The sequence below is a fragment of the Phlebotomus papatasi genome, chromosome 1 (genome assembly GCF_024763615.1).
Source record: "Phlebotomus papatasi isolate M1 chromosome 1, Ppap_2.1, whole genome shotgun sequence".
Lineage (NCBI taxonomy): Eukaryota > Metazoa > Arthropoda > Insecta > Diptera > Psychodidae > Phlebotomus > Phlebotomus papatasi.
Window position 1 is genome coordinate 9,699,782 of NC_077222.1, and position 27,732 is coordinate 9,727,513.

General features: G+C 32.2%; 2 protein-coding genes and 1 pseudogene across 5 annotated transcripts in view; all 3 read right to left on the bottom strand.

Annotated features, from left to right (window-relative positions):
- The window catches only part of LOC129798721 (uncharacterized), a 178,139-nt gene that overhangs the window by 85,880 nt on the left and 64,527 nt on the right, over positions 1–27,732 (bottom strand). The gene's annotated exons all lie outside the window — the stretch shown is intronic.
- Positions 17,454–18,036, bottom strand: LOC129798725 (uncharacterized; annotated as a pseudogene).
- On the bottom strand, positions 18,036–19,283 carry LOC129798724 (uncharacterized). Its single transcript, XM_055842032.1, has 2 exons — positions 18,542–19,283; positions 18,036–18,480 (listed from the first exon to the last, which is right to left on the bottom strand). The coding sequence occupies exons 1-2, from the start codon at positions 18,803–18,805 to the stop codon at positions 18,283–18,285; spliced, it is 462 nt and encodes a 153-aa protein (XP_055698007.1). The 5' UTR covers positions 18,806–19,283; the 3' UTR covers positions 18,036–18,282.

Consider the following 27,732-nt stretch of genomic DNA (forward strand, 5'->3'; position numbering starts at 1 on the left):
TCAACTTCATTTCAAATAATGCAGAAAATGTCAAATACTACTTGCAAAAATCTTTAGAATATTAAAAAAAAAAAACTAGTAACATTAATTACACTTTCCTGCATATTAATTCAGCTATGGTTGCAATTTTTTGTAGTTGTTAAGAGTTACAAAATGACAGCTGTCATTCTTAAGTTATTGCATTTTGTTTAAATCAGTGGTGAGCAAGAAAACCGTATAAACGTCAAAATAAGTATGTTCAGGTAGTGTTATGACCATTGACGTACAAGTTTCATTTGACGTTTGTTCGATTTCAAACGGTTCTTGCACAACCCTGGTTTAAATGGATGCTCTATCGCTATTGCACAAATTATAGAATATTGTAATTTATAAGACAACACATAGAAAGTAATTCCATATTTAACTGGTCGGCGACACATTTTTTGACAGATGTTAACTCTCCAGAAAATGACATTTCTGCCGAAATTTAGGTTATGTTACGACAGCGATCATCAACGCTAAGACGGCGGCGGACGCAAGAAGATTAATGCCTTATTGCTTTATGGATTTTGTATCAATTGTGTATGTTTAAGTGTAATAAAAATATTATTATTATTATTTTCATGCGGTGATTTTGTGGGATTTTTTTGACAAATTGTAAAATATATTATCATTTTCTTTAAATAATTACTAACAAATTTCCAATGTAATTTCGTAATGCGACAGGAATTACACGTTCGTGCGACATAAAAATTTTCAACAGCTAATTTCAGACAATTATTTAATGTTTAAAAATATGACAGCTGTCAATTGTTTCGTTATGTGTATTTTTCATAAGAAATGCATTATCCCTCGCATTGAAGTAAATGATTGTTAAAAGTTCTATGAATAAGAAAAATTCAAAATTAAATTTTTCATTGTTAAAATTTTTGACAGCTGTCATTAGTCTTAAAAGAAATAATCTGTTAATAGAAAGGAATAAATGAAGGAATTTGAAAAAGTATTCTCAATGCCCTTTACTGTATTTAAATTTAAAAATTTTGACAGCTGTCAAAGATGTTTAAGTCAATTTTATATTCAAACTGAAAGATTCTATATTTTCAAAGAAATTTTCTGTCTGTTGTCTAGTCTATTAGTTTGAAGATTATGAGAACTGTCAAGAAAATTCAAGTCAATTTTAACAAACCTAAACTTTAAAACACTTTTATTTGCTTTTAAAATTACATGGAAATATTGTATCTCATGTCTAATCTTTTCATCTCTCACCTATATTTTCCATTTTAGAAGATTATGACAGCTGTCAAAGAAGTTCAAATCAAATTTAAATTCAATTTTTTATCAGGTAATATTCTACAACTAAAGAAACACTTTTATTCCTTTCTAAAGATTCATGGAAATATTGTGTCTGATGTCTAGTCTTTTGATCCCTCACTTGTATTCTTTAATTAGCGTTTGAAACTTTTGACAGCTGTCAAAGAATTTCAAGTTGATTTTGAATTCAAATTTAAAGCAGTTAACTTTCTAAAACCCAACAAACACTTTTATTCGCTTCTGTATTTTCAAGGAAATACTGTGTCTGGTGTCTAGTCTTTTCATCCCTCACCTAAATTCTGTTGTTCATGACAGACGTCTTGTGGAATTTCTTGACACTTTGTTCTTGGAAAATTTCCTAAAAGAATCCAAACAATTTTTTCCACAAAACTCCTTTGGGAGAAGCAGTTGGGAACACAGGTATATACACCCGGTGATGTGAAAATTACCGGCAAAATTCCCCACAATTGCCAATGGAATTCCATAAATTGCCTTATCGCTGATTCTTCAGCGTGTTATATCTTCATTCCCTCATAATGTTTACTTCGTGTTATTGGAAGACGAAAGGGAGACCGATATTCATGTCAATATTGTCACTTGATTTCTCTCCAAGTGTTTCTCCACTGCCTCTGATTAGATAATACCAGCAATTTATCAGTAAATCTAGGCATATTTTCCATCGAGAAGTACAGAAAGGAATTTAGAGACAGTGATTTCTGGAGAAAGAGTGGATACTTCTTGTTAAAAAGTGACGTCAAAAAAAATTGCCAAGTGATGACATGACAGAATAAATGATGCCATGTGATAAAAACGTGAGTGAAATCACGTTTCTCTAAATTGATATCAGCTGAGATTTCATAGCAATTCTTCAAGCAGAACCTTATAATGGAATTGGTTGAGCTTAACTCTGGCAAATTGTTTTCAATTGCCGCCCATCAACACTGTCATCAACCATCAACATTCTATGCGAATTATGATATTGTACGAGACAACGGAAAACTTCCGTACTACTCATATTATACAGAATGTTCTCGATGGAAGTCCATTCAGAGCATCATGTGCCTCAATCTTAAACATTTAATTGAAAGGGTGAGATGAAAATTATTCACTGGAGATTGAAATGTACAATAAAATTAAATCACAACACTCGGTCAGCCTCAATAATCTGCTTTAGAGAATGATTTCAATTGAGGTAAATTGTGATAATGAATTAAAGTGTCGCGTGATTTGTTGTTCTCGCACCCAAGAATCGCCATTCATCATAAAATCCAGTGATTTCATTTTTTTTTCAGTCCAGTCACTCTATTTTTTTTCCTTCTTATTCAACACTTAATCAAATAAGAATGAAAAGTAGAAGGGAAAATTCCACAAATGAAAGTAATTCAGGTCATTACCTTCTAAAGCTGCCTCACAAATCAAATAATGTGTCATTGTGCAGGTGTGGCCATCTGAAGAATCAATCCTTCATTTGACCAAAATAAAAAAAAATAATATTTGAGAAATGAAGCAGATATTTCAATACGTCTTTCGCTCCTGAAGTTCATTACCGTGTGGAGATTATTTATTAAAGTTGGAGGTTGAGGAAAAAAGCCACAGAAGAGCTCAGTTGAAAGCCCTTCGGAATGTCGGTGAGAAATTGTGGTGTCACTTGAGATAAGAAAATCAAATAGATTAAGTCATAATCTGTGACAGCATCTCCTTTGAGATTTAGAGTCACTTTTTTGGTGAATGCAAATTGTTTGTTTCATTTTTAATGGAATATTTCTTTTAGCATCTTCACTTTTGCTTAAGTTCATCTTGAAGCATTGAAATTTTGAAGAAAATTAAGAAACATTTCAAATATGAATGAAAATTTCGATAAGCAATCCAAGGGCACTGATGATGGCAAGAATTATAACAATATTTACTTTTCTGTGCTTCTTTAATTGTAATTCCTAAAAATTTACGAATAATAAAAGAAAGTACTAAGATAACAAAGTAAAAAGCCTTATGCCTAAAGCACAATAACTTTTGTTTACTAAACATGTTTTTGACATTTCAATGAGATTGAGTGAGATCTAGATCTAGTCATCTCGCTCACTCTCATACGAATTTTTGAAAATATATTTACAAACAAAAGTTATTGTGCACTGGTCATTAGTAACAACTTAGTAAGACTGAAGAAAATTGAAAATCTTATAAAGTATTTTGCATTTTTTATTAGTAACTGCTCGAACTCCACAGAGGGAGCAGTATATTTTTTTATTTATTTTGTTTTTTTAATCAAAATAATGAACAATCTGGGATGGAACAATTAATTTAAATCCCAAGTAAAAAGTTTAGAGCTCAATAAAATAATAACAAAAATTGACCAGAAAATTTAATAGGTAAAATAACGTGTCAAATATGATAAATAACATTTTGAAGATTGATTTGAAATTATAAAAAAAACTACCCAAGTAGCACAAAATAACTTAACCAGAAATTATCATTCTGTCAACGTTAAAATACGGTTATTTCAACCAAACAAGATATAAAAAACGTTATCCAACAGTTAAATAACCAAGATGTGCTTCTTGGGTGCCACTGAATTTGAGGTGTCTGGTTTATAAAAAAAAATACTTCTTTGAAACGTAGAAAAAACAATTCTCAGATCAAAACAAATGAGATATGCAGTAGAATATTTATTAGAATTACACAAAAGTTACCAGGTTTAATTATTATAAAATACTCCTATATAAGACCAATTCTAAAATCCTAGTTAAACATAGAATTTTTAGGATCTTGAGAAAAAATTCAGAATTTTACATTAAAAAAGGGGTAGTAAACTATTCCAGGCTCTGCAAAATACTCGAATTAGTTACTTGAAAAATCTATGTTCGAGAAGTCATGTGGAAAAAATGATAGAAAAAATAGCTTTTAATTTTATTTTTGCAAATTGGTTGCTTCTAATTCAATAGAAGTTATTTATGCATTTCAAAATAAATTAATTACTTTTATTTCATACGAAAAACAATTTTTCCCAAAGTTGAGCATTTTTCATCGGCCAAAAGTTTCTTGACACTTTTGCAAAACTTACTCAAAAATGGTCTAGTGCGTACAAATAACTTCTTTTAGTCTAATTATTTTTTGAAGTTAAGTCATTTAAGAGACAAATGATGGCTTTGAACATTTCAAAAGTTTGCAAATATTAATTGAAGTATATAAAAGCGATGATAAGTAATGAATATAATATTTTTTTGTTAATTTATAATTTAGGGTGAAATGGAAAATTCCAAGAAGTTAAAAGATGGGAAATCATTCAGAGATAATGTCGGAATGGATTTACGTCGTCATTTGTTTAATTTTATGAAAAAAATCATGACAGGATATACACATAGCACAAGCATAAAGCACATAAATCACGAGTACATCTGGAAAACGCTGCTGGCAGATCTAGTGTTTCGACTCAGAAGGTTGATCGCCACATTGTAATTATCTGTGATATTGACCATATGATATATTTTCCAAAAATTCGGAGTAGGTTGGTTGCTAAAGGGATAAGTGAACCTTATTGCTACAAACTTAAGCTCAAATTGAGAAAAGTAATAAGAATGGTTCGATGACTCCTAAAAATCCATTGGTAAGCAAATTCAATCTGGCTGATAGGTTGCAGATTAACTTTTTTAACATGCTCTAAGTTATAGAGTGAAAAGAAGACCTATTAAAACTTTAAAAACTCGTGTTAGGACTTATTTACACTCTACTCTGTATCATTTGGAATACGAAATTCGAATACTTATCCTTATCGAAAAACGCAGATTAATGAAAACTCGTCATATTGCTAAGATTTTATTGGATGCATTAAATAAATTTCAACATTTTGACAAAAGTGTCAATAGGGGTGCCCTGTCGAAAAGGTGTTCCTTCGACCCTACTTCAACTTTATTCCGTTAGAATATACAATGCCTTATTAAAATAGCCTGTTTTTTTTCAATTTGTGACACTGCTAAAGGCTAAACGATAAAAGATACTTTTTTCTTTTTCTTTTTTCATATTTCTCTATATTTTTTTCCTTTTGTTTTTCGAAGTTTTTTCTTTTTCTTCCCACACTTCCTAACCCTCCAAAACTATGTTTTTTGGTTTATTTCGAGAACGGCTGCTAAAGGTTTTTTTTTTTAATTTTCGAGCATATTTTGGAGTGAATATTTTGGCCATAGACACCTACGACCGAATAATATTTCGATATCGAATTTTCAAAGGTCAAACCATCTTGGAGAGCTTATTTCCCAACCAATTTGCTTAAAATACGATTTTTCGGAAAGGTCTTGAAATTTCCAATCTGACTTCATCGGTTTTAATTGGAACTGAATCGCTAAAGTACTCATAATTGATGTATTGTTCTAAAATATTTTTCAAAAATCTTTTATTTGTTCGAAAGCTTGTGACATGGTTAGAGGCCAAACCGATATGGGTTTTACTGCTGAAACTGCACGGAGAGAGCAATAGGGTGAAAGGAACACCTATTGATTCGTTAAAAACTCGTCTCAGGCTCTGCTAACACCTTACTCTGTAACAATTAAGATATAAAATTCGAAGATGTCTCTTTATAGGAATAGATATACTACAGAAAAAAGTCATACTACTTACATTTTATAAGATATATTAAATTAATTTCAACATTTTGATAAAAGTGTCAATAGGGGTTCCCTGTCGAAGAGGTATTCCTTCGAGCAAAATCCCTCAATTTTTTCACCACTCCTCCCAAAATTTCCACTTTCCACCCCTCAAAAGACCACTTTTCTCTACAAATTTTCGTATTTCAGACGATTTTTGAGAAATGTTGTCACGGTCACGCTATTTGTCCTGCTGTCGCCAGCTCTAGAGGCCAAGCGGTTAGAGATAGCGACTTGAAACCCATAAGTAAACTCCAAGTAATTCGGCCCAAGGATCGTTAATTCGCACCTCATTTGTCCCCACTAATCCCCTTCCTCTCCAAAACTATGTTTTTGGGGATTGCTGGAAAACGCGTCGTGAGATTTTTTCATTTTTGGATACGTTTTAAAGCAGAGATGTGCAGAAACAGTTGAAACCGAATAAAGGTTAAAATAAGTTTGTTCAGGTAGCGTTTTGACCTTTGACGTACAAGTTTCATTTGACATTTGTTCGGTTTCAAACGGTTCTTGCACACCTTTGTTTTAAAGGTTACCCAGACGGATAATTGAACATGTGTGAAAATACCGTTGAATCATTCCCAATAACGGTTTTTCAATGTCAAAAGTTAAAAAAGACTCTAGAGCAGAGGTGTGCAAGAAACCGTTGAAACCGAATAAACGTCAAAATAAGTTTATTATAGTAGCGTTTTGGCCATTGACGTACATGTTTCATTTGACGTTAATTCGGTTTCAACGGTTTCTTGCACACCTCTGCTCTAGAGAGCGCATTTATCAAACGAATGAGTCATGTTTGGGCTAGTTGGAAGGGCAAGGGCCTTGGAATTTGGAATCCCCGACAAAACTGAACCGGTTCCAACGGTTTTGAACCGGTTCATAACCGATAACTACAGCTGTGTGAGAATCAGATGAAATTCAATGATGTAGTACTAGCTACTAAGATATTTTGGGCAATGTTTCGAGTGATTTATAAATCCATTCGAATAGGTTGTGAACCGGTAAAGAACCGATAAGTAACTTTTATCCGAAAATCAATTTTATTTACTCTTAAAATTATTTTGTGGGGTCTTTCGAATGATTTACAAATCGGTTTAAATCGGTTGAGAACAAGTAAACGGAAAATGATGCGAAAGTACTTTTGAAGGATAGCATCAAAATCACGAGTTCAAGCATTTCGCAAAGCCTGGGACGTTTTGTCATCGCTTTTTCAAAGTTACTTAACTAAATGCTAAATAAATCAAAATTTCACTTTCAAATATAATTCGTAAATTATTAGTTATATTTAGTAGAATTACCTATGAATTTGAGAAAATGTTCAAATGCTGAACTCGTAGGGGAAAGCGCACTACTTTCGGACGACTTAAGCTTCGGACAGCTCAATTGTTTTTCGACGTTCTTAATGAATTTGATCCATTTTCAGGATAATTTGAGACGGTGGATTAGCTATTAAAGTATAATTTTATATTGGATCAAATTCATTAAAACATAGTATTTAAAAAAAAGAATTGATCGAAGATTAAGTCGTCCGAAGGTACTGCGCTTTTCCCTACCTACAATAAATACGGCATTCAGTCTTATTACCAGGGGAAGGCTTTCAAGCTTCGCACACACTGTGGCTTCGAACACTTCATATTTTTTCAATATTCATTTAAAGAATCTTTACATTTTTTTTTTAGGAAATGCGTAACGTAAGACTAGTTATTAAAATAGATTGCCATAGGTAGGTCAGATTCATTAAAAAAAAAAACAGAAAATATATGGAATTTTCGAAGCAAGAGTGGTGTGGAGCTTGCAAATATTCCTCCCTTCGTACCTTCGGACAACTCAAGCTTGGGACAATTAAATTTTTTCTCTATGTTTTTTATGGATTTCACCCATTGCTTTTTTTCTAAAAATTTGAGGAATTGGACTAGTTATTAAAATATATTATGATAATGGGCAAAATTCATTTATAACACATGGAAAAAAATTATTTGTGGGAAACATAAATCGTCCGAAGGTAGCGCGCTTTCCCTAATGAACTTTTACAAATATGAGTCATTTACCAAGTCTTCAAAGTACTTTTCTCAGATGTAATTTTTCATGAAATTTCGAAACCTCATCTCTAAATTGTTTGCACAGCTTTCGACTGTAAATACGATTAAATTAAACTGTTTTCTTCCTCCTTGTTTTCCTTTCAATTTACTTTTTCCTGGGCAACAATAGTAATTCCCCGGTTTTTCTTCTCAATTTCATTATTAAAAATAGTAACAAGAAAAACTGTGGTAATTGAACAAATCCACGTGAAGTGTTAAATAAACAAATTATTCAAAAATTTAGCGATAAATGTTCATTTTGAATGACACAGATGAATTGAAGAATTTTTCACGTTACCCTCATTTACCATGTGAGCATTTTCGCTTTTTCATAATTTAATTTCTCAATTTATAGTTTACAGAGAAAAAAAAACTTCTTGAAAAAAAGTGAATAAATAGTGGCTGTGTGACGTCAATAGCGAGCAATTAAAGTAAATATTTTTTGTCAAAGATATTCATTAAGCAGTGGAAATGACATGTTTTTTTATTGTTATTGTAAGTGTATCGACTTTTTGTGCCATTTTTCTCAAGTTATTCTTCCATTTGTCATTCAGGTGGGAGATAGAGATATGACTTGATGATAATGATGAAGAAAACCCCCTTGTTTGGTGCAAAATTTATTATATTTGCAAATTAAAATAATTAATTGAATGGTCTTTTTTCGCAACTTGTGTCTGCAACACCTACATTGTGGCCTAATTTTTGCTTAATTGTTTTTTGCACAATCCATCTATATTAAACAAAATAAAAATTGTAGAAAAAAAGGTGGATAAGAGAGTAAATAGAGAGAAGTATTTTATCACGATGAATCAATGTTTCAAGAGGCCTTTGGCAAATAAATTAAGATAATTGTAAGATAAATGAATAAGTCAATTGAAGACAAGCTATTTATGACATGGGGAGCTCAAAGAATAACGCAATATTCCATGTTTATTGACTGCATTCCACCAAAAGTACATTTTTCCGCTGGAAATAACCTGATGCAATCCATAGATTTGTCAAAATATTTTTTTTGTAGCTCAATATTTCCTCAATGGTATGTAGTACACCCTTCAGGTTTTTCCAGTTTTCCTCTCACTTTTCCTTAACATTTTGCTCAAACCAAGGCACCCCACCTTTGGCCATTTTTGCACACTGTGACGCACTTTGGTGACAAAATCGATCATCAAATCAACATCTTGGACTAACCATTCAACAACGTCAAATGTTGCAACTTAACCAGCCACTGAATGTTAAAATATGCATTCAAGAAGACGTATATAGCGTGTTGGAAATTAGTTAATCTTTTCCCTTTGAAAATTTATGGCGGAAGTTTCTTTCATCGCAATGAAAAAAGTGAAAATTGTCCATTTTTTCCCATCAGCACCTATTTGAAAAAACTTGTGCAACACTGTCAAGGTGGATTTGAAAAAAAAAATACAAGACATATTTGAAACCCCGAAAATAATCAAATGCCAATGACGAGTAATTCGTTTTCATTGACCTAGAATTGTCTATAGTCATGTCTTTTAATTCTTCTGCTCACTCTCCTTTGTGCGGGGGAAAGGTTTTTGATTTATTAAAAAAAAAATCCGCACTATTTTCAAGATTAATAAATGCATATACATTGAGCTGTAAAGAAAAAAAGAGAGTGGCTGTCGAGAAAAAGCGTGCAGCTTGAAAAGCTCTCAATTCCCTCACAGATCATGATCGACTCAGACATGATCGTAAAATTAACTGCTGCTGCATCAAAAATGCAATTAGATCGGATTGACACGAAGGCTGAAAAAGTTGTTAAACATTTTTCATTTTGTCTCCCTATAAATTTAATGTACCTCCCGGCATCCCCCAGAAAGCTCGTTAAAAGTCGAGTTTTTCTTTCATTAAAGACCTCGAATGATCTTTTGTAATTCCGTCAGTTGATACGTTTCCGAGAATATCGATAGGGATCTTTCCAGTGGAAAACCAAACGAAAGTCTAACTTTATTAATTGATTTAAAAATATTTCAGAAAAAATATTTAAAAAAAAAAATTAAATTAAATAGGAAGGAAGGTAAGAAGAGACAGGGGTAAACAATAGAGACAGAAACCAACAGGAAGTAACAGTCGATAATGCAGAAGAAGTTGAGTACTGTACTGAGAAATATGAAGTGTTCGAAGCCAGAGTATATGCGAAGTCTAAAAGCCTTCCAATATATTTGTTGAAAATTATCACTAGAAAATCCGAATTTTGTCAGTAAAACAGTGGATCATTAAATCAAATTTCACATTATATCCTTTCTTGAAAGAATTGCTTAAATCTATCTCCTTCTCTTGTACTCTTTTTCTTCTTTTGAACATCACAATCAAACGAATCAAGTTTAGAATGTGGAAGAAGCGTGAAAAATACATAAAAGTTTGGCCGGGGACATAATGGCTCCGGCACACATTTAGGTCAGGAAAATTTCATAAATCTAAAATTCACATCTTCTTTTTTGTTAAAAGCTTTGCATATGGCTATCTCATTCTTTCGCACTCTTCTTCTTTTTATGAAAGTTACACCAAATTAAATTTAGTTCAATCCAATTTTGAGACCGCAAGAATGGGATACACTTACAAATCTTTTGAGAAAGAAAATGACGAGAAGTTTGTCTTCAGAAAATTTTATTGATTTAATAGGTGTGCTAGAGGCATAACATTCAAAATTGGATTCTGATCAAATTTGAATTTTTTCTTAACAAATTAATTTATTTTCTGTTGATTTGTACAGTGTATAAATACTAATAAAAATAGTTCAGGCATACCTTTTTTTTCTCACGCAAATTTCACAAAATCAAAATTCACGTACCTTTCGATCTTAATGGCTCCGCCATACCTTTTAGATCAGGAAAATTTCATGAAGTCGAAATTCGAATCCCTGTCTTTCTTACACGCTTTGTAAATGTCTATCTCATTCTTTCGTACTCTTCTTCTTCTTTTAAATGTCACAACAAATTCAATTTAGCTCAATCGAATTTTAAGTAAAGAAGGGGACGGACATATACAAAGCATATGAGAAAAACAGGGATTCAAATTATAGACTTCACGAAATTTTCCTGATCTAAAAGATGTGGCGGAGCCATAAATATTAAACACATGGCGCACAAGTCTGTCTCGTTCAGTCACACTCAAAATTGGGTTGAACTAAATTGAATTTGTTGTGATCCTCAAAAAAAAAGCGAAGAGTGAAAAAGAATGGGATAAACATATGAAAAACTCTATAGAAAGGGAAGTGAATTTGGATCATGACATTTTTCTGATAGAAAAGGCGCGTTGGAGATCTAATAAAATCCATGAAATTAATTTAGCTCAATCCAATTTTGAGGAGAATTTCATGAAATCAAAATTCACATCTATTTGTTTCTTAAATGTTTTGAATATGTCGCATATATCTATTTCACTTTTTAGATCAATATATTTTCAAGAAATCAAAATTCGCGTCCCTTTCTTTCTCAAAATGTGTGTCAAAAATTCACTCACTCTGTCGGGCTCAAAATTAGATTGAAGTAAATTGAATTTATTGTGATGTTTAAAAGAAGAAGAAGAGTTTGAAAGAGTAGAATAGACCTATACAAAGCTTTCAAGAAAGAAAGAGATGTAAATTTTTATTTAATGAAATTTTTCTGATCTAAACTGTGCCTCAGCCATTAGCACTCAAATTGCATTGATCTAAATTGAATTTAAGAAAGAAGAATATAAAGAGTTAAATGTGTAAAAGCAAACCATTTCAAGAAAGAAAAATATTAATCTTGACTTAATCAAATTTTCATGATCTAAAAGGTACACTGGATCCACCAAATTTTAATTTCGATTAATAGACAATATATTTAGCATGAAAAATAGAAAATTTGGCGAATAAAACATCAAACACGTCAGTTTTGAAATCAAAATAAATATTTGGGCCGTAAAACATCATTTTTTCTTAATGAAAACAATTTAGGTTAGTTAAAAATCAATTTTGATCAGAAAAAAATATTTTTGTTTAGTTAAAAAAATCTTTTTCGTTATTCTTGGTCAATAAAAAATTCAATTTGGTAAGTAGAAAAAAAATTCTAGAATATTAAATTAAACTCATTTTGGGAGGATCTAAGTTTTTTACTGACCAAAATTTAATTTGCAAGAGTACATTATTTTTTAATCTAGGATAGGGTGAAGTAACCACTTATTGCCACTTTTAGGAAAAACTGAAATTAATTCAATTTTAATTTCTAAACCCTTATTATAAAGTAACTGAAATTTGACACAAAGTTACTTAGATATCTTGTCTATAGATAATCAAACTAATAGTCCCTCAATTTAACGGTGGATTACCTAAAAAAAATATTTTTATTAAAAATTCAAAAATAACCACTTTTCGCCATCTACTTAAAAAGGCCCAAACTCAATTATTTTGGACAATATTATTAAAAAATATATTCAGCGTTGCTTTTTCTTCTTGATTTCCCTTTTATTGCCCGTATTATATGATTTTTCTTCAATTTAAGTATAGGTGGCGAAAAGTGGTGACACCGCCCTAATTCGATATTTTACTCGCAAAAATCTATTTTATTAACCAAAGTCTCCAAACGCAATATTTATTTATCGAAATTTTAATTTATAAAGTGTGAGTATTTTACTTAAACAACTTTTAAATTTACTAGGATTAAATGAAAGATTTCCTCTTCAATTTTCAGAAATACCCAATTAATAATCAATTATTGATTTACCATAAATCTAATAATTGTGTGCTACTATAAATTTGAGTAATTTCAACACTTGTTCAATGTTCTCTTAAATTGTTTTATCAGCGGTGTCTTTTACTTAAAGGTTACTGAAGATGCGGGTGACTCAATACCCCTGCTTTTCGTAAGCTCTTCCTTAATTCTAGAACTTAAGGATGGTCTAAAGTCACCCACATCTATATTTATGGGAGATAAATTTCTGGATTCAAAAAACAAAACCAAAAGAAAGTTACAACGCTGCTTATTGTAGTTTTACATGTTCTACTGGTTCCACTGGTTCTAGAAAATTGTTAGTCATTCAAAGACCTTTCATTTTCACAAAATTGAAAGTAAATCGGTTGAGTGTAAACGCAGTTATGCTTATTTTTGTATCAAAAATCAATAAAACAGTTTTGCCTAGCTTACAGGCGCAACTTTTCGAGGTAACTTCCTGAAGCCACATTCCCAACCGTTTCCACTTGGTGGAATCAATTTCACATACTAATTTAGGAAAAGCCTCAACCACAAACCAAAACAAAGAAATGCGTGAAAAGGTCTTTGAAATAGTATCAGTATGTAATCGATAAATTGTCAGACACACTCTTGAAGTTCAATATCACACACGTGATTATTGCGGGAAAATTGCATCTGACTTGGGCAATTTAATGTGAGACGCGTCTCACGATCATAGAGTGAAATCTGCACTAGACACTCCGACTATTCAGTGAGATCCAGTAGCAAAAAGTGTCGAAAGTTGTTTGATAATTGCTAGTATAGCCATCCTCCGCGGAAAAAAAAAGCAGAAGCGAGCCTATCACTCTCGAAAATGGGAATGCATACGAAAATTGCGTGAATGAAAAAGTCATTTCTGAACATACAAAGTAGGAAGACATCACACTGAAATCTCTTTAATAACAAAACATCTTTGTGGGAAAGGTCAATGGTATTTGAAGAGTTCGCTGAAGATTTTAGTGGGACAAAAAAAACATCAGTTTCATTAGTTTTCACACTAAGAAAAAGGTGTAAGACACACACTGTTTCTTTTTGGAATGTTTGTCAAAAAACTTTAAAACTTCATTTGCACAATTTACCTGCAATTCATTGTCCAAGAAAATTACTGAACAAACCAATAACAAATTAGTATATCACGTGATATTAAATGCTCAATTATTGAATTGTAAATAGTGGAATTTGTGAACAAAAAGCTCAAATTAGTTGCACTTATATGGCTAATTGCAATTGCGGTTCCCCAATGATGTTGACTGGTTAATTTTCAGTTATGATTGAAAAATTTAATGAAATAAGACAAAACATAAATTTCTAATTAAAAATACATCAGCACAACCGCACAAAAATTATGATACTGACGTCAATTGATTGAATTTGATGAACTCATAAGATTCAACTCAAAAGCTCGGTGGTGCATTTAATTTGTGCCAAGGTGACAGCACCTAAAATGTCCAATACGACATCATCACTTCACCGAGGGACGATTTTTATCATATTAAAACTTTTAGAGAAACAATAAATAAAACCAAGAGTGATCTTTCTCCCAAGAACAAGATCATTGCTTGAAGGGCAACACAAGGAAGATTTTCAACCCAAATTCACCATGGGAGGAATATTTTTCCAAACATTTTCCTATTTCATAAAATTCAAATAGATTTTTCTGAGTGTATAGCCGGAAATAACTCATATTTTTTTTGCGACTTCAAATGCTCACGTGCTTTTATATTGTCTAGTTCCAGCCACTATGAAAAATTTTCAAGTTTATGAAGCTAATAAAACACCAGCCTATTGATAGAGACAAAAATCATGATGCCAAAGATCATCCCTTGACCCTTCACGCAAACAAATTAGGAAAAAGCGGATTTTTCATTGATATCATACAGGTGTTAGTTTTAATAGTCTTTTTGTTCTTTGCGGTGAACATAACACTGAATAACTGAACTAAAAAGAGCTTCTAGTAAATGAGAGTGACTTTCAAGTACTACTAGACAGCTTAAAATAATTATTCAAAACAAAAGATTCAATTGAAATTCATTGAAAATAAACGCGTGTAAATATTACACATGGCGAGCTTAAATTAAGCATTGAATCAGAAATGGTGCTATAATAAGCATTTATAGCTAAGTCGATAATTAACTGTAATATATAATTTACAAAATTCAATAAATTTATTACACCTAGTGCCGAATAAACTCAAGCTCATCCTCGAGAATATTTAGAATTAGGCAGTAAAGGATTAAATAAAGGAAGTTTATTAAAAAAAGGACCTCTAATCGATGATCCTAAGCCCAGAGTGTATAACAGTTTAGGATAAATCTTTACTACCTAATTATACAAGTTAAATATGCCCGAGGATCAGCCTGAGTCTATTTGAGCCGTTAAATAGGGTACAATAGGGTGATTTTGAACACAATTTAGTTTTGAAATTTGAGGTTCATTCACTATTTTAAAAGTTTGTAGGCGTAGCTGGAGCTACTTTGAGCTGTGGACCTATATTTTTATACGACTTTTCCGCCTATTTCTAAATGAAGCAGGTCCTTACAACTATTTTATTTAGATACACAATTATTTTGTATATTCAAATTTACATCATGTTAAAACCCAGTTTCCATTAGAAATATGCGAAAAAATTGTATAACAATGTAGCCCAACAGCTCAAAATAGCTTCACCTCCCCCTATCCAGCTTGCTCCCCGATCAGCCTATCTTTACAGCAGGTGCAATCCTTTTCAACAGCATACTTTCAAAACATTTTAAGGAGGTGGCACAAAATAGAAATCGGGCGGTAGCACCTCGGATCGTTGATATCTTTTCCGGTCTTTGGAATTGCCACCATATGAGCTTTTCGTCATCGTCACTACACTGAGAGAAATTTTGTACTAAAATTAAGAATTTTCGCCATGAAATTAAGTGTATTCAGTCATGAAATCCGATTAAGATTTCTTTATTCTTATTTTAATGCCTACATCTACTAAAATTGAGAATATACTCAAAATAAGATTTTTTCGAATTGATTTTAAACTTTTTGTTAAAATTCCAGAATAAATTTAAGAATATAACTTCATGATTTTAAGAAAATTTGATTTCTTAATAATATTTGTAAATATACTAAAAATAAGAATTTGTCCACGTAAAAATAAGATTTTAGGGATTAGAACCAAGAATAATTTTCCGTATTAAAATAAGAATTTTTTATGTAGTATTAAGATTTTTATTTCATAATTTTAAGAACATGTTACACTTACATTAATACATAATGAAATTTTTTTTTCTTTTAATATCTTGTCATATTGCTCGCGCTTTCTTAACTTTTTTACATCCTCCTTTAAAGCATATTTAGTTTCACTTTTTCCATAAGTCAAATTCTGCAATAATTATTTACATTGAATGACTTTTAAAAATCTTGTAATTCTTTTACAGCCAAATTATCGCCAAGCACTTGTCCAAGCACAAAATATATCCACCTTGTTTGATTTTTACTTCTCATTTCAATGCCTTCACATTCCAGATTTTTCAAAACCTCGATTAATTTCTTAAGACAAATATTGTTTCCATATAGTGATAGGCCCTTAGCTCTGAAAAAATCGGCTACCAGTACAATTTTCAAGTTTGACAAACAATAGTTGGGAATGACAGGAATTGTGTAATACATGCCACTAATTGATTCACTGTGCGGCCCTTGATTATTATTTACTTCGAAACCATCAGCATAAAGAAAGATGGGAAAGGGAAACACTGTCTTATCTTGGTACTTTTGTTCGATCTTCACCCAATATTTAAAAGTAACAAAATGATTATATGAATGTGACTGCTTTAAATGGTCTATATTACTTAGCGTTATATCCAAATTATGTCCACTTTCAAAAAAAATTTTTTAATTGAATATGTATGTCATGTATGCTGCTTTGAACTTTATGGAAATCGGATACTGTTGATTCTGATAGACAAATTTCTACACCGTCAACAAAATCTACTGGGGGTTTAAAAAAAGATTCCTTTTCCAATGTTTTCAAAAGTTTATACTCAGTGTTAACTGATGTAAAGGAACTTTCAAAACCTTTAATATAAATGAAACTCTAAACGTCTCTCGGCACACATATAAGGCACGTATTCTCTCAAATCTTGTATTAGGGGTTCGACAATATTTGTGGTTATTTCATTCTCTATATCAGTGACATTTTTTCTAATGATATTTGAAGTTGCGTGCAAATACAAAACAAATTTTAAATGTAAAGCTATAAAATTTGTTGGCTGGATAGCTCTCAAACTTGACGGCATATATAATCAAAGTTCAATAAATTCCTAATTGGTCTGGAATGTAGAGTTTCAACGTTACAACTTTCATTTGGTATTGTTTCGAGATCGGGAGTGCTACCTTTTGATATGTTCTGTATTTTTTTGGGGGTCGTAAAAATAATGATGCGTTTCTGTTTCTTGATGTGTGTTCGATAGGCGAAAAAATTTTGAAAAATTTGCCTACAGCTAGTGTCCATACACATATATTCGAATTCAGTGGGTGTTTTTGCGTGTTTTTCAAGTGATCAATCAATTGGTTTTCTTCTCTCATGAGTCATGACACGCTTACAAATGCAGCAAATAAGATGCATTATTCGAGCTTACCTAGGATATATTGTACCTTTAGATCGAAGATCCTGTCTGTGGAAAGGTTATAACAGAAACCTTGCAGTATCTCCCATGCGTATCTGCACTTGTTGTTGTACTCAAGCGAGAAGAGAAACTTCATCTTTATGATCACTTCCGCACGCAAGTCTTGAAACTGCCCAATGAAAATGTAGATTCCTTGTAAATGACCTGAAACGTTGTTAGTCGTCCCAAGTTAGCTCCAGCGACAATGATTATGAGGTGGTTGATTCCGGATCCCTCTTGCTTCAGCTCTTCGACCTTTTCATCAATATCTTCTTCTTTTGTAACGTGAACCACCATTTCATTCTGGGCATCGCAAATTGTTGGCCTTTTATTACCTGGTCAACGTTCAGGTAGAACTACTGCGTTAATCAGTAGAATCATGATGCAGTCTTTGGAATCTGCAAATTTTATTGTAAATGATTTATCTAATTTTATTATTTGAACAATAAAATTGAGATATATGCGAAAATAGTCGTCTAATTAATATTAAATCTATTATATGATGATAAAACAGAATCAAATGTGTAATTATAACCAAATTTATTTTCCTCATGCGATAAATCAAAATAAAATAATTTTTATTAGCAAAATTAAAAAACAAATACCTTGATTAGTCTGCGAATCATTGAGCTGTTTCAGAAGCTTTTTATTGCTATTTTCCATTATTGTAATTTTCCTTTTTTCAATGACTTCTTCCCAAGAATCACTTATAATCTCAGAAAAAACAATATTTGGAAAAAAAGAATATTCTTTAAATGATGCTGCAGAACATCTGTGAGGTGGTCGGCACATATTTTGGGTATGGGTATTCACTCAAGTAGGTTTTAAAAGATTAGCAGCTATGAAAATTTTAGGTGAAAATTCCCATAAAAGTCGCCAGATCCGAAATCATAAGAGTTTCTATTCATTTCTATTCAGGCAAACACTCTTTATTTCACTTACCAGAAGTTTCCTGGAGAGCGGAAACAACCGCGCTTCCTTCTTCTTCCACGAGATTATCGTTAGGGCTGGAATTCTCGGCAGGTTTCGGAAGAATTTTTCTGTACTTCGCCGACATGTTTTTGAATCTCCCGTACAATTTGCCTGTCGGGTTGGACTTTGATTTAGGTGCTGGTGGTTTGTAATACAAATCCTGAAAGGGAGAAAAGATTTTTTTTAAATTGAATTTTCGATTTTAGTAAATTTTCAATTACTTCATTCTCTGAAGGGAAGAGTTGTTTGATTTCTGCGCTGTACCTCTTAAAGTCTCTTACGGACACATGCGAGGAATACTTCAAGTGATTGTCAATTATAATTGCAGCCACCACGTTCTGGTCTGTCTTCTCCAGAAAATTTGTGTTCTGGTAATTCTTCATCACCATCCGTCCACTTATAGATTGATCCATCAGTTTCTTCAGTGAAAAATTCTCGAAGAAGAAATTTCCCATCAATACCTCCGCCTCCACTGTCGCATTCATCAAATTCAAAGGGCTGAGATGGAAGTGGAGCGATCTCCAATTTGATCAAATAAGGCAGAAAATACGTAAAATGTTATTTTATTAAGAAAGATTGCAATATACTGACCTTGTTGACTTCTCTCCACGATCTCAACATGTGCCGGAAGAGAATAGCATCTCCCAGGAGACATTCTTTTGCAAAAATCGTGCTGATAGTCTGCAAATCAATAACCTCCAAATGTCTCAATGAATTGATTCCACATTGCAGGAGCCGCTCAATATCGTTAGAACTTAATTTCCAGTCTTGAAAGACCTCCACGGCTTGCAACTGGACATATTCTTCCGCTTCGACATTCTCAGAATCCATTTTTCACTTTTTCACAGCACTATTTGGTGAATTTTCACTTTTTTCGCAACCACAAAAACACACGCGTCACTTTAGCTCTCTGGTAAAAGCAAAATGGAGTCTTCGTGCAACGTCATAAAGAAATTCTATCCTTCGCACTCGCACATCTAAGAAAGGAGACGAGAGAGAGAGATAAATAGATCGCACGGCAGCGTCTCTTTCCGTCAAAAAACTAAAATCAAGAATAATCTGTCATGAAAACAAGTACATTTCGTGATGAAAACAAGATTTGCTTATTCTTAATTCTATTCCGTTTCATATTGCGAAATCGATCGACTGAAAAAATATTTTTTCGAACGCGGAATAGATTTTTGCATGTTTTTTTTTTTTCATATTTTGACAAGATGGCCGATAAATTATTCATAGGAATTACGAAGATGAGCTAATAATTCATGAGCTTCTGATGAAAAAAACTGTTCAATTTGGGTAAAAGATGACAAGTGGAGAGTTTGCTAAAAAACAAATATAGAAGAATCGCTCCAAATCTCTCAGAGCATGTGTGGCCCTGCGGTTAAAGCGTCTATCCCTTGATTTCGTCTCATTTTGCTCTGGTTCAAATTCCACAATACTTGCAAATTTTTCATTTAGTTTTTTTTACCCTTTTTTACACCAAATTAATTACTTTTCTTCATAGAATTGATAACAACAAAATCCTCGATCAGTTTTAACTGCGATTTTTCTACATTCATAACTTTTTTGTCTGAAATTACGCATACCTACTAAAATTAAGAATATTCTGCCATAAAATTATGATGATTTCAGGATAAAAACAAATTAAGATTTTTCTATTCTTAATTCTATTCCAAACTAAATAGCGACATTGAACGACTATAAATAAGATTTTTTCAGATGATTTTTAATTTCTAGAAAAAAATCGCATCTAAAAGTTATCGAGGCTTTTTTTGCTATAATTTCTATAAAAATTATCAAATTGGTGATAGATAATAGTAAAAAAAGCCTAAATGAAGAATTAGCAAGAAATACTGTGAGATTTGAACTAGAGCAAAATGACACGAAATCAAGGGCAAGACGCTCTAACTGCATGACCACGCACGTTCTGGAAGTATTAGAGCGATTGTTCCACACTTATTTCTGCATTCACTTGTCATTCTTTTTCACCTCAAAGGACTAGAATTAAGAATACAAACATCTTAATTTGCTTTTATCCCGAAATCTACTTGTTTTCATGACTGATTATTCTTGATTACGAAAAGGTCTTAAAATTATAAGGAACCGATCTTAATTTTATTTTCATGAGTTTTTCTATGAGAATAAAAATGATCCGAAAAAATCTTAATTTAAGTCGTTCAATTTCATACTTTGGAAAGGAATAGAATTAAGAAAAAAATCTTATTTTTCTTTTATTCCGAAAGAGAGTTGTTTTCATGACGGATTATTCTTAATTTTAGTATACAAAAAGGTCTTAAAATAATGAAGCACCAATCTTAATTTTATTTTCATGACTTTGTATGAGAATAAAAATGATCCGAAAAATTCTTAATTTAAGTTGTTCAATTTCGTAATTTGGAGAGGAATTGAAATAAGAATAAAAAATCTTATTTTACTTTTATTCTGAAATTAAGCTGTTTTTATGATGAATTATTCTTGATTTTAGTATACGAAAAGGTATTAAAATAATGAAGCACCGATCTTAATTTTATATTTTTGACTTTTGTAAGGGAATAAAAATAAGGCGAAAAAATCTTATTTTTAGTCTTTGGCATATTCTTGTAATTATTACAAAATAATCTTAATTTTACTCTAAAACTCTGATAAGTCGAATAAATATTATTCGGGAAAAATCTTATTTTAAGTCACGTTTTATTTCAAGAATAGATTTTCCCGAAAAATACTTATTTTAAGAAGAAAAAAATCTTAATTTCATTGTTATTATATTCTTAATACAAGAATTTGACATAGAATTAAAATAATAAATGTAAAAATATTAAAATTACACCATAGTATGACTAAATCGATTTAAATTTAATCTTTTATAGACTATTTTTAAGATTTTTCTGGTCGAATTATTTTAAGAAAGTAAATCTACTGATTTTAAGACTTTTTTTTTCTCTCAGTGTAACTCGATATTTTGCGATGATACAAGTAATGGTTAAAGAATTTAAGGATCCAGTCAACAGTGACGGGTCTAAAATTCTTTATCTGTTCAGCGTACAGGCCGTTAATGCCTACCGTCTTCCTATTTTTCATCGCTTTAATAGACGAAATGAGCTCGTTAACACAAAAATCTGCGGACAGGCGATCAATCTCGGAGGCGACATTCAAATTACTTTTGGCTTAGCGGTGTTTTTACCAAATTTGCCATTGAAGAGCAATTGATAAGCGACTTGTAGAAGAGTCTTGTCGGTGGTGGTGTCGTTGCCGAGGTGTCGTATCAATCTCCAGGCTTGATGGCTACTGTGAGTGAGATTGAAACCTTCAACAGTCGACACCTAGCATTCTCGATGGCTCCTCGCAACAGCATCGATAAGTGCACTACCAAGCTCTATTATGCATCACTAAAAAGATCCTCTTCATAAGCCCGGTCTAGAAATGCACAACCTCGACATCGTTTTAACTGCTTCCACAAACCGTCCATTATTCTCCGGTTTTTGGATCGATGCCTCTTACAGCCAAATCAAAACATTTGACAAGAATCTTTGCCAATTTGCCTTGTAGAAGTTGAACCTTCGCCGAAAAGGAACAACTCTGGGTTTAACGGCAGCCGTAACTTGGCACATGATGGGTCTATGATGAGAGTGCGGTATCGGCGGCAGTACATTTTATAGAAGAAAGGAGCAATTTTATCTTCTACAAAGATGAGATCAAGATTGTAACCCTGTCGCCATCTTGCGCTGTAAAATGATGCTGGTAATTTACCATCGTGAATTAACGATAAGCTTCCCCATCCGCGCTTTTTGTACCGTAGGGTAAAGTGGTACATTTTGGACCAACTTTTAGTATTTTCAACTTTCAAACACGTTAGTGACTTCCCAAACTATTTTTTTCTTTGTTGAAATTAATATTTATATTCTTTGGTTTATTAAGAATAAGAATCTTATCGAAAAATTTCTGAAAAGGCATAATTTTTTATATAAAATAGGAAAAAATAAAAATAAGTAAAAATGGTACTATTTGGAATGATATGGGTATTTTGGAACACAGAAAAATGGTACATTTTGGAACATGGCGAATTCGTACACCGGGTGTCCAACACTTGATCTTGGGTTATTGGATGCCACCGATTGTAACAATTACACCAGTTCCTTCTCCCCCTCGGGAGTAAGTTTTGGGAAGTCCAGTCTGGTATTTCACTGGGCACTTGCCGATGAAAATCGTACTTTTTGACACATTGAATTCCATCACTGTTTTTTAGCTGAGTTTTAGACATTTCTCACATCTGAATGCTTTCAGAGCCTTCTCCACATCATCCTGAGTATATGGTTTGCCTTTTGAAGGCTCCCGTGGCATCGGAATATTAAGAAAAACAGGAAATAATGTGAAGATTTTCCACATTCAAAAATGTACTGCATTGTTTACTTTTGTAAATTTGCTTTTTACACTGAAAAATTGAACAAATTTCATTCAACCTGATCACTGAAATGTATGAGACAAAGATGGGTCCAATGTACCATCCATTGGAGAATACCCACAAAGAGGTGGCAAAGTCCATCAGGACTATGAAGTAGCGGTCCTGATGTTAGGATCAGAATTGTATATAAACCCAGGAAGAAATAAACGTTCAGTTCAGTTCACCCCTAACCAACCAGCTATTACTTCCACTCGGATGCCACAATCACTGACCTTCGAATACAAGGTCCAAACTTTACTTTTTTATCAAAATTACGTTTCAATTTCACTGATAAAATAGTTTAAATCGTGAAAAAACTTATCACTTTTTCTGCTGACATCGGCACAATTGACCACACTGAAGATTTTGTAAAAAGTGGAATGGTACACTGTCAATTTCCGCACATATTTTACACTCTAAATAAATCTAATTTGAAAAGTTTTATGTATATCTGGTACGTAGAAAGTTAAATAATTCAAATAAAACTTAAAAATGAAGGGAAAACAAGTATTTATATAATTTTAAGCGATATTTATGATCCATTCCAAAATACCCAGATTAGGTTCCAAAATGTACCGTTTCCCAAAATGTACCATATTACCCTAGACCCAAAGAGTATTCTAATAGTAAAAGTCGCCAAGAACAAAGCGAAAAAGTCCCTTAAGTGTTTATTGTAGTCGATTGAATGAAGGCGATTCTTTTTCTCATTGTAGGTACGGTAAAACCATCAGATCAAGCCATACTATATCTACTTCTTTAATTGAGATCTTTTGAGCTATCCTTTGTACTTTTAGGTAAGAGTATCTCCTAACAAGGGTTATATATTCAATTTTTAAATGGAAGTGGTCTTTATCATCATGTAAATTAGCTTCATAATTGATTTGTAGAGCTAAATTATATCATGGTAAGGTCTAGTCCCAAGAAGTAAAACGTCTCCCCTATAGAACAACGAATTTGACAAGTCTTTAAATGTCTTGTAAAAGCCTGAAAATTTAGTATTTAAATTCCTAAAGAAACTCTTAAGCCATTTAGGAGTGCGCCACTTTACTTTGAGTAGCCACAGAGTCGAAACCAAGTGCGATATAGGTAGATTGTCAGAGTTTCGGTTCTGTAATGCCTTATATAGAGCATTATACAAGAAAATAAAGGAAAGAATATTCTATTTCAAAAATGTCCCAATTGAAAAGGGCTTTATTTCCCTTTGCATAAAATTTTTACACGATTATTCGCTGCAGCATTACGTAATATTTTTATATGGAACTTGATTATGAACAACGCTAAGCCGGCGATGGACATTAAAAGCTATAACTCATTTTGTTTCTTACGGTGCACTATGGCTGCCGATCTGCCGATATTGGAAGCTTATCGGTGCCGATAAAACCGTTTAATCATTTCCGATCATCCGATGTACCACTCACAGTTCAATAATTGATCAAAAGTATTCATATCCTGATTTTGATAAATAATTCATTTCGAACTACGTAACTAAGTAATTCGAATTACGAAGTTCAAATTACTAAGATTTTGAGTAATTTATGTGAAAAAATTCTAATTTGACTAAAAAATCAAAAACGAAGTTATTGACTGAACATTTATCAATCATTAAAATCGCAAAACTACTTCTTAATCCAGAACATTGACAGTTACGTAAAACATTAAAAAAAAAAGCTAATTATATTTGTTTGAATGTAAAAATTTTACTGTTGAAAATAAAAATTGATAACGTCCACTAGAACATTTACGACTTGACATGGGACAAACGTTATGACTCATGGTCTTTTCCATGAAAATAATTTTCTTCAAGTAAAATTTTAATTTTCGCCAGAATAAAGAAAAATCGAAAGTCAAACGTATCCGATGTCTCTTAATTTCACCTTTAGCAGAAAGTGTTTATGAGCAAAAACTAAACACGTGTTCAATTAAGTATTTTACATTCTTAAGATTAATGTGCAAAAAAAATATTTCACGTATTTTTAGAACGTTAGTTTGTTAAGTCCATGTAACAGCTTTTACAGAGATACTCAAAGGAACTGAAAAGCAGAAAAGCTAGAAGATTTTTAAATTTATTTAAAATAAATTTCTTTTAGCATCACATTAAGGATGATTTCTGTTAAACTTTTATCACTTCATTAATTCAATATAAATGTTTCTGAATAAAATACCTCTACTTTATGTCCAAAACACGTGAAAATGACTGATTCTAGAGACGAAACGACACATTTATTATTCATTAATGATTCTTAACAGTTAATTTAAAGATGTTTCCATAATTGTGATAGCGACTGTGGCTTTTCCAATTCCCTATCAGGGCACAATGACTGCTACAGCGTCATTAACACATCACAAGATCAAGGCACGAGCAACAGTGATGATTTACAGTCTGTACTGAAAATGTCTGAATTGTCATAATTGATCGTCAATGACTTTTTAACATAACTTGTGATATATAGCCTCAATTGACTCACAATTTTGTCCACTCAATTAGATCAATTTCCCATTCAATTCCCCATTAATTATCACTAATTAGAATGTGCAGAGTCATAAGATCATCTCAAGAAGATGATCGACATGAGCTTCTTGTTTCTTTAATTTTTTGTTTTTGGTTTACGGTCATTTTCTTTAAGATTAAATTGCATTACATTGAAGATGCCTCACGTGACTTGTAGTAGCTTAAATAATCTCAAAAGACTTCAATGATGCTGACCCACGAAACCGGTTGCATAAAAGCGTCTTTAACCTGGGCTAATTATATTTCTATGGCATTGATATAATTATTGAAGTTAATAATTGAAGCTTCATTTGCACAGTTTATAAGGAAGTGTTCGGAATGGATAAACTGTTAGAACACTAATGAATTAAATAGTCGCGCGCAAGGTGCATTTTTATAGTCTATGGAATTACATATGGAGAGAAATAAAAAGCATGATTGGAGGTACTCCTGGAGAATTTGCACGATCATCGAGCTGTATTAGTCTAAAATGCTAAAATATAAACAGTTGGGAGAACCTTGAATTAAACACTGATTATATTCTATCGATGTGCTTTTTTTTGCAGCATTTATCCAACATCTCTCTCACTCTGGATGATCACGCTCAATACTCTGGGCTTTTTGCCATACCCGACTGACCACAAATATGTTCCAAAATTAATGGACAAACTAATTCTGGTAAGCATTAATCACAATCTCTTGCCTTGAGAAGAAGGGCAACAGAAGATTAGACAGTTTTTTCGTAAAAATTTGTCAGTTTAAATAGAATTTTTTTATTATAAATATAAAAGCGGAAATCATAAACTGTAAATACTCAAAAAATAGTGAAATATTTATGGTAAATGAAGAATTAATAGACTATGAATCATTTTGAATTTCTTTGGCCGAGAAGTAAATTTTTAAAATTGACTTCTTTACTGACCAATAACGTTTATCCCGAGAAGATGTACCCAATTTTATCCTAAGTTTGAAATAAGTATCCCAGCAATCACTGCAGTGCTTACAAAAGGGATATTAGAAGTCATATTGTAATGCTTAGAATTCACTCAGAAATTGTCCGCCGCACGGCACTAGTCAGGGGGGTGACATTAGCTCTGAAAAATGCGACCGGTTTTAGTGTAACTTTTTCCCTGTTTTCGTACACATTTCACGAGATATCTCCAAAACCACGTAGGCTGCCAATTTAGGGTTTTTGGTTGCTTCTTCGTTATTACATTGGCTTTTGTTTTGTATTATTACTTTTTCCTAATTCATTCTAAAATGACAGGAACCAATTAATAAACTCAAAAGTTTTTTCGGCTCGCTAGAAACATATGAGAAGCATAGGAAATGTCATGCCCCTGGCGCTAGTATTAAAATATGTGGGGTAAGTGGAGCATAATTTAATTGGGACGCCTTTGAAAAAGAGCTTTTTCTCTTATTTCAAATGCAACTGGACAATACCATGATGAAATTTAGCTTCACAAACTATTTGTAGCTTCACAAACTATTTGTGAAGCTAAATTGGATTCTAATCGGGCTCCGATCCATTTAAAAATAGGAGAAAAAGCCTTATTTAAAAGCTAGGGGAGACCGGGGTGGAATTAGCCAGTGTATGGTATTAGACAGTGGGATGCTGTAGCCTGATTTAGTAGGAATATTGAGGAAACCATTACTTATTAAAAGTAAACACATCTCTTCCTATTCATTGAAATATTTTTCAGCCTGGTACAAATATTTTTTGCACAAATTATACGCAATGAAAAATTTAATTTGCTGGCTAATTCTGTCCCAGGTCACCCCTATGCCAATTCAAAAATGCTCCACTTTCCTTTAAGAAGATTCCTTATCTTGATTTTTAACATTTCAGCTTAATTATTTTGTAAATGCTGCTTAATTAGTGAGTCAATGAAATCCTTAACAAAAGAAAAAAATGAAGTAGGGTAAAACGCGATAATTCGGAACAATTAATTCGGAATTTTAAGATTTCTTCACTATTTCAAACGGAGAAAAGAGAAAAAATAAAACCACGGTGAAGTACAAGCCCTACACTCAAGGTACTTCGTCATTCTTTTTTCAAAATTCTGATTAAAAAAAGATTCCGAATTACCCCGTTTTACCTTACATTTAAATTTTATGGAAATTTAAATAATTTCTTTAAAAAAATAATTTTTCAATAACTGTTAAAAAATCTTGTTTTTACTGACCATTTTTTAATACTAATTTTAGGACCTTAGTTTATTTTATTTTTCTACGGACTGAATTTAATTTCCTATCCGAGTGATTTAAAAAAATACTGAACATTTTATTTTTATTCATATTTTCTCCTTTCATTTTATCTAATTCATCGTTTCATTTATTTTATTTTTCCTAATAACCACACTAATTTTAGCCAGGTTTATAATAAGGGATACTAGAATTCCGAAAATCCTGGAGCTCTTAAAACCCGGGACCTCAAAAACCCTGAGAGACCGAATGCCTAGAGATCTCAAAAGTCCCAGGATCCT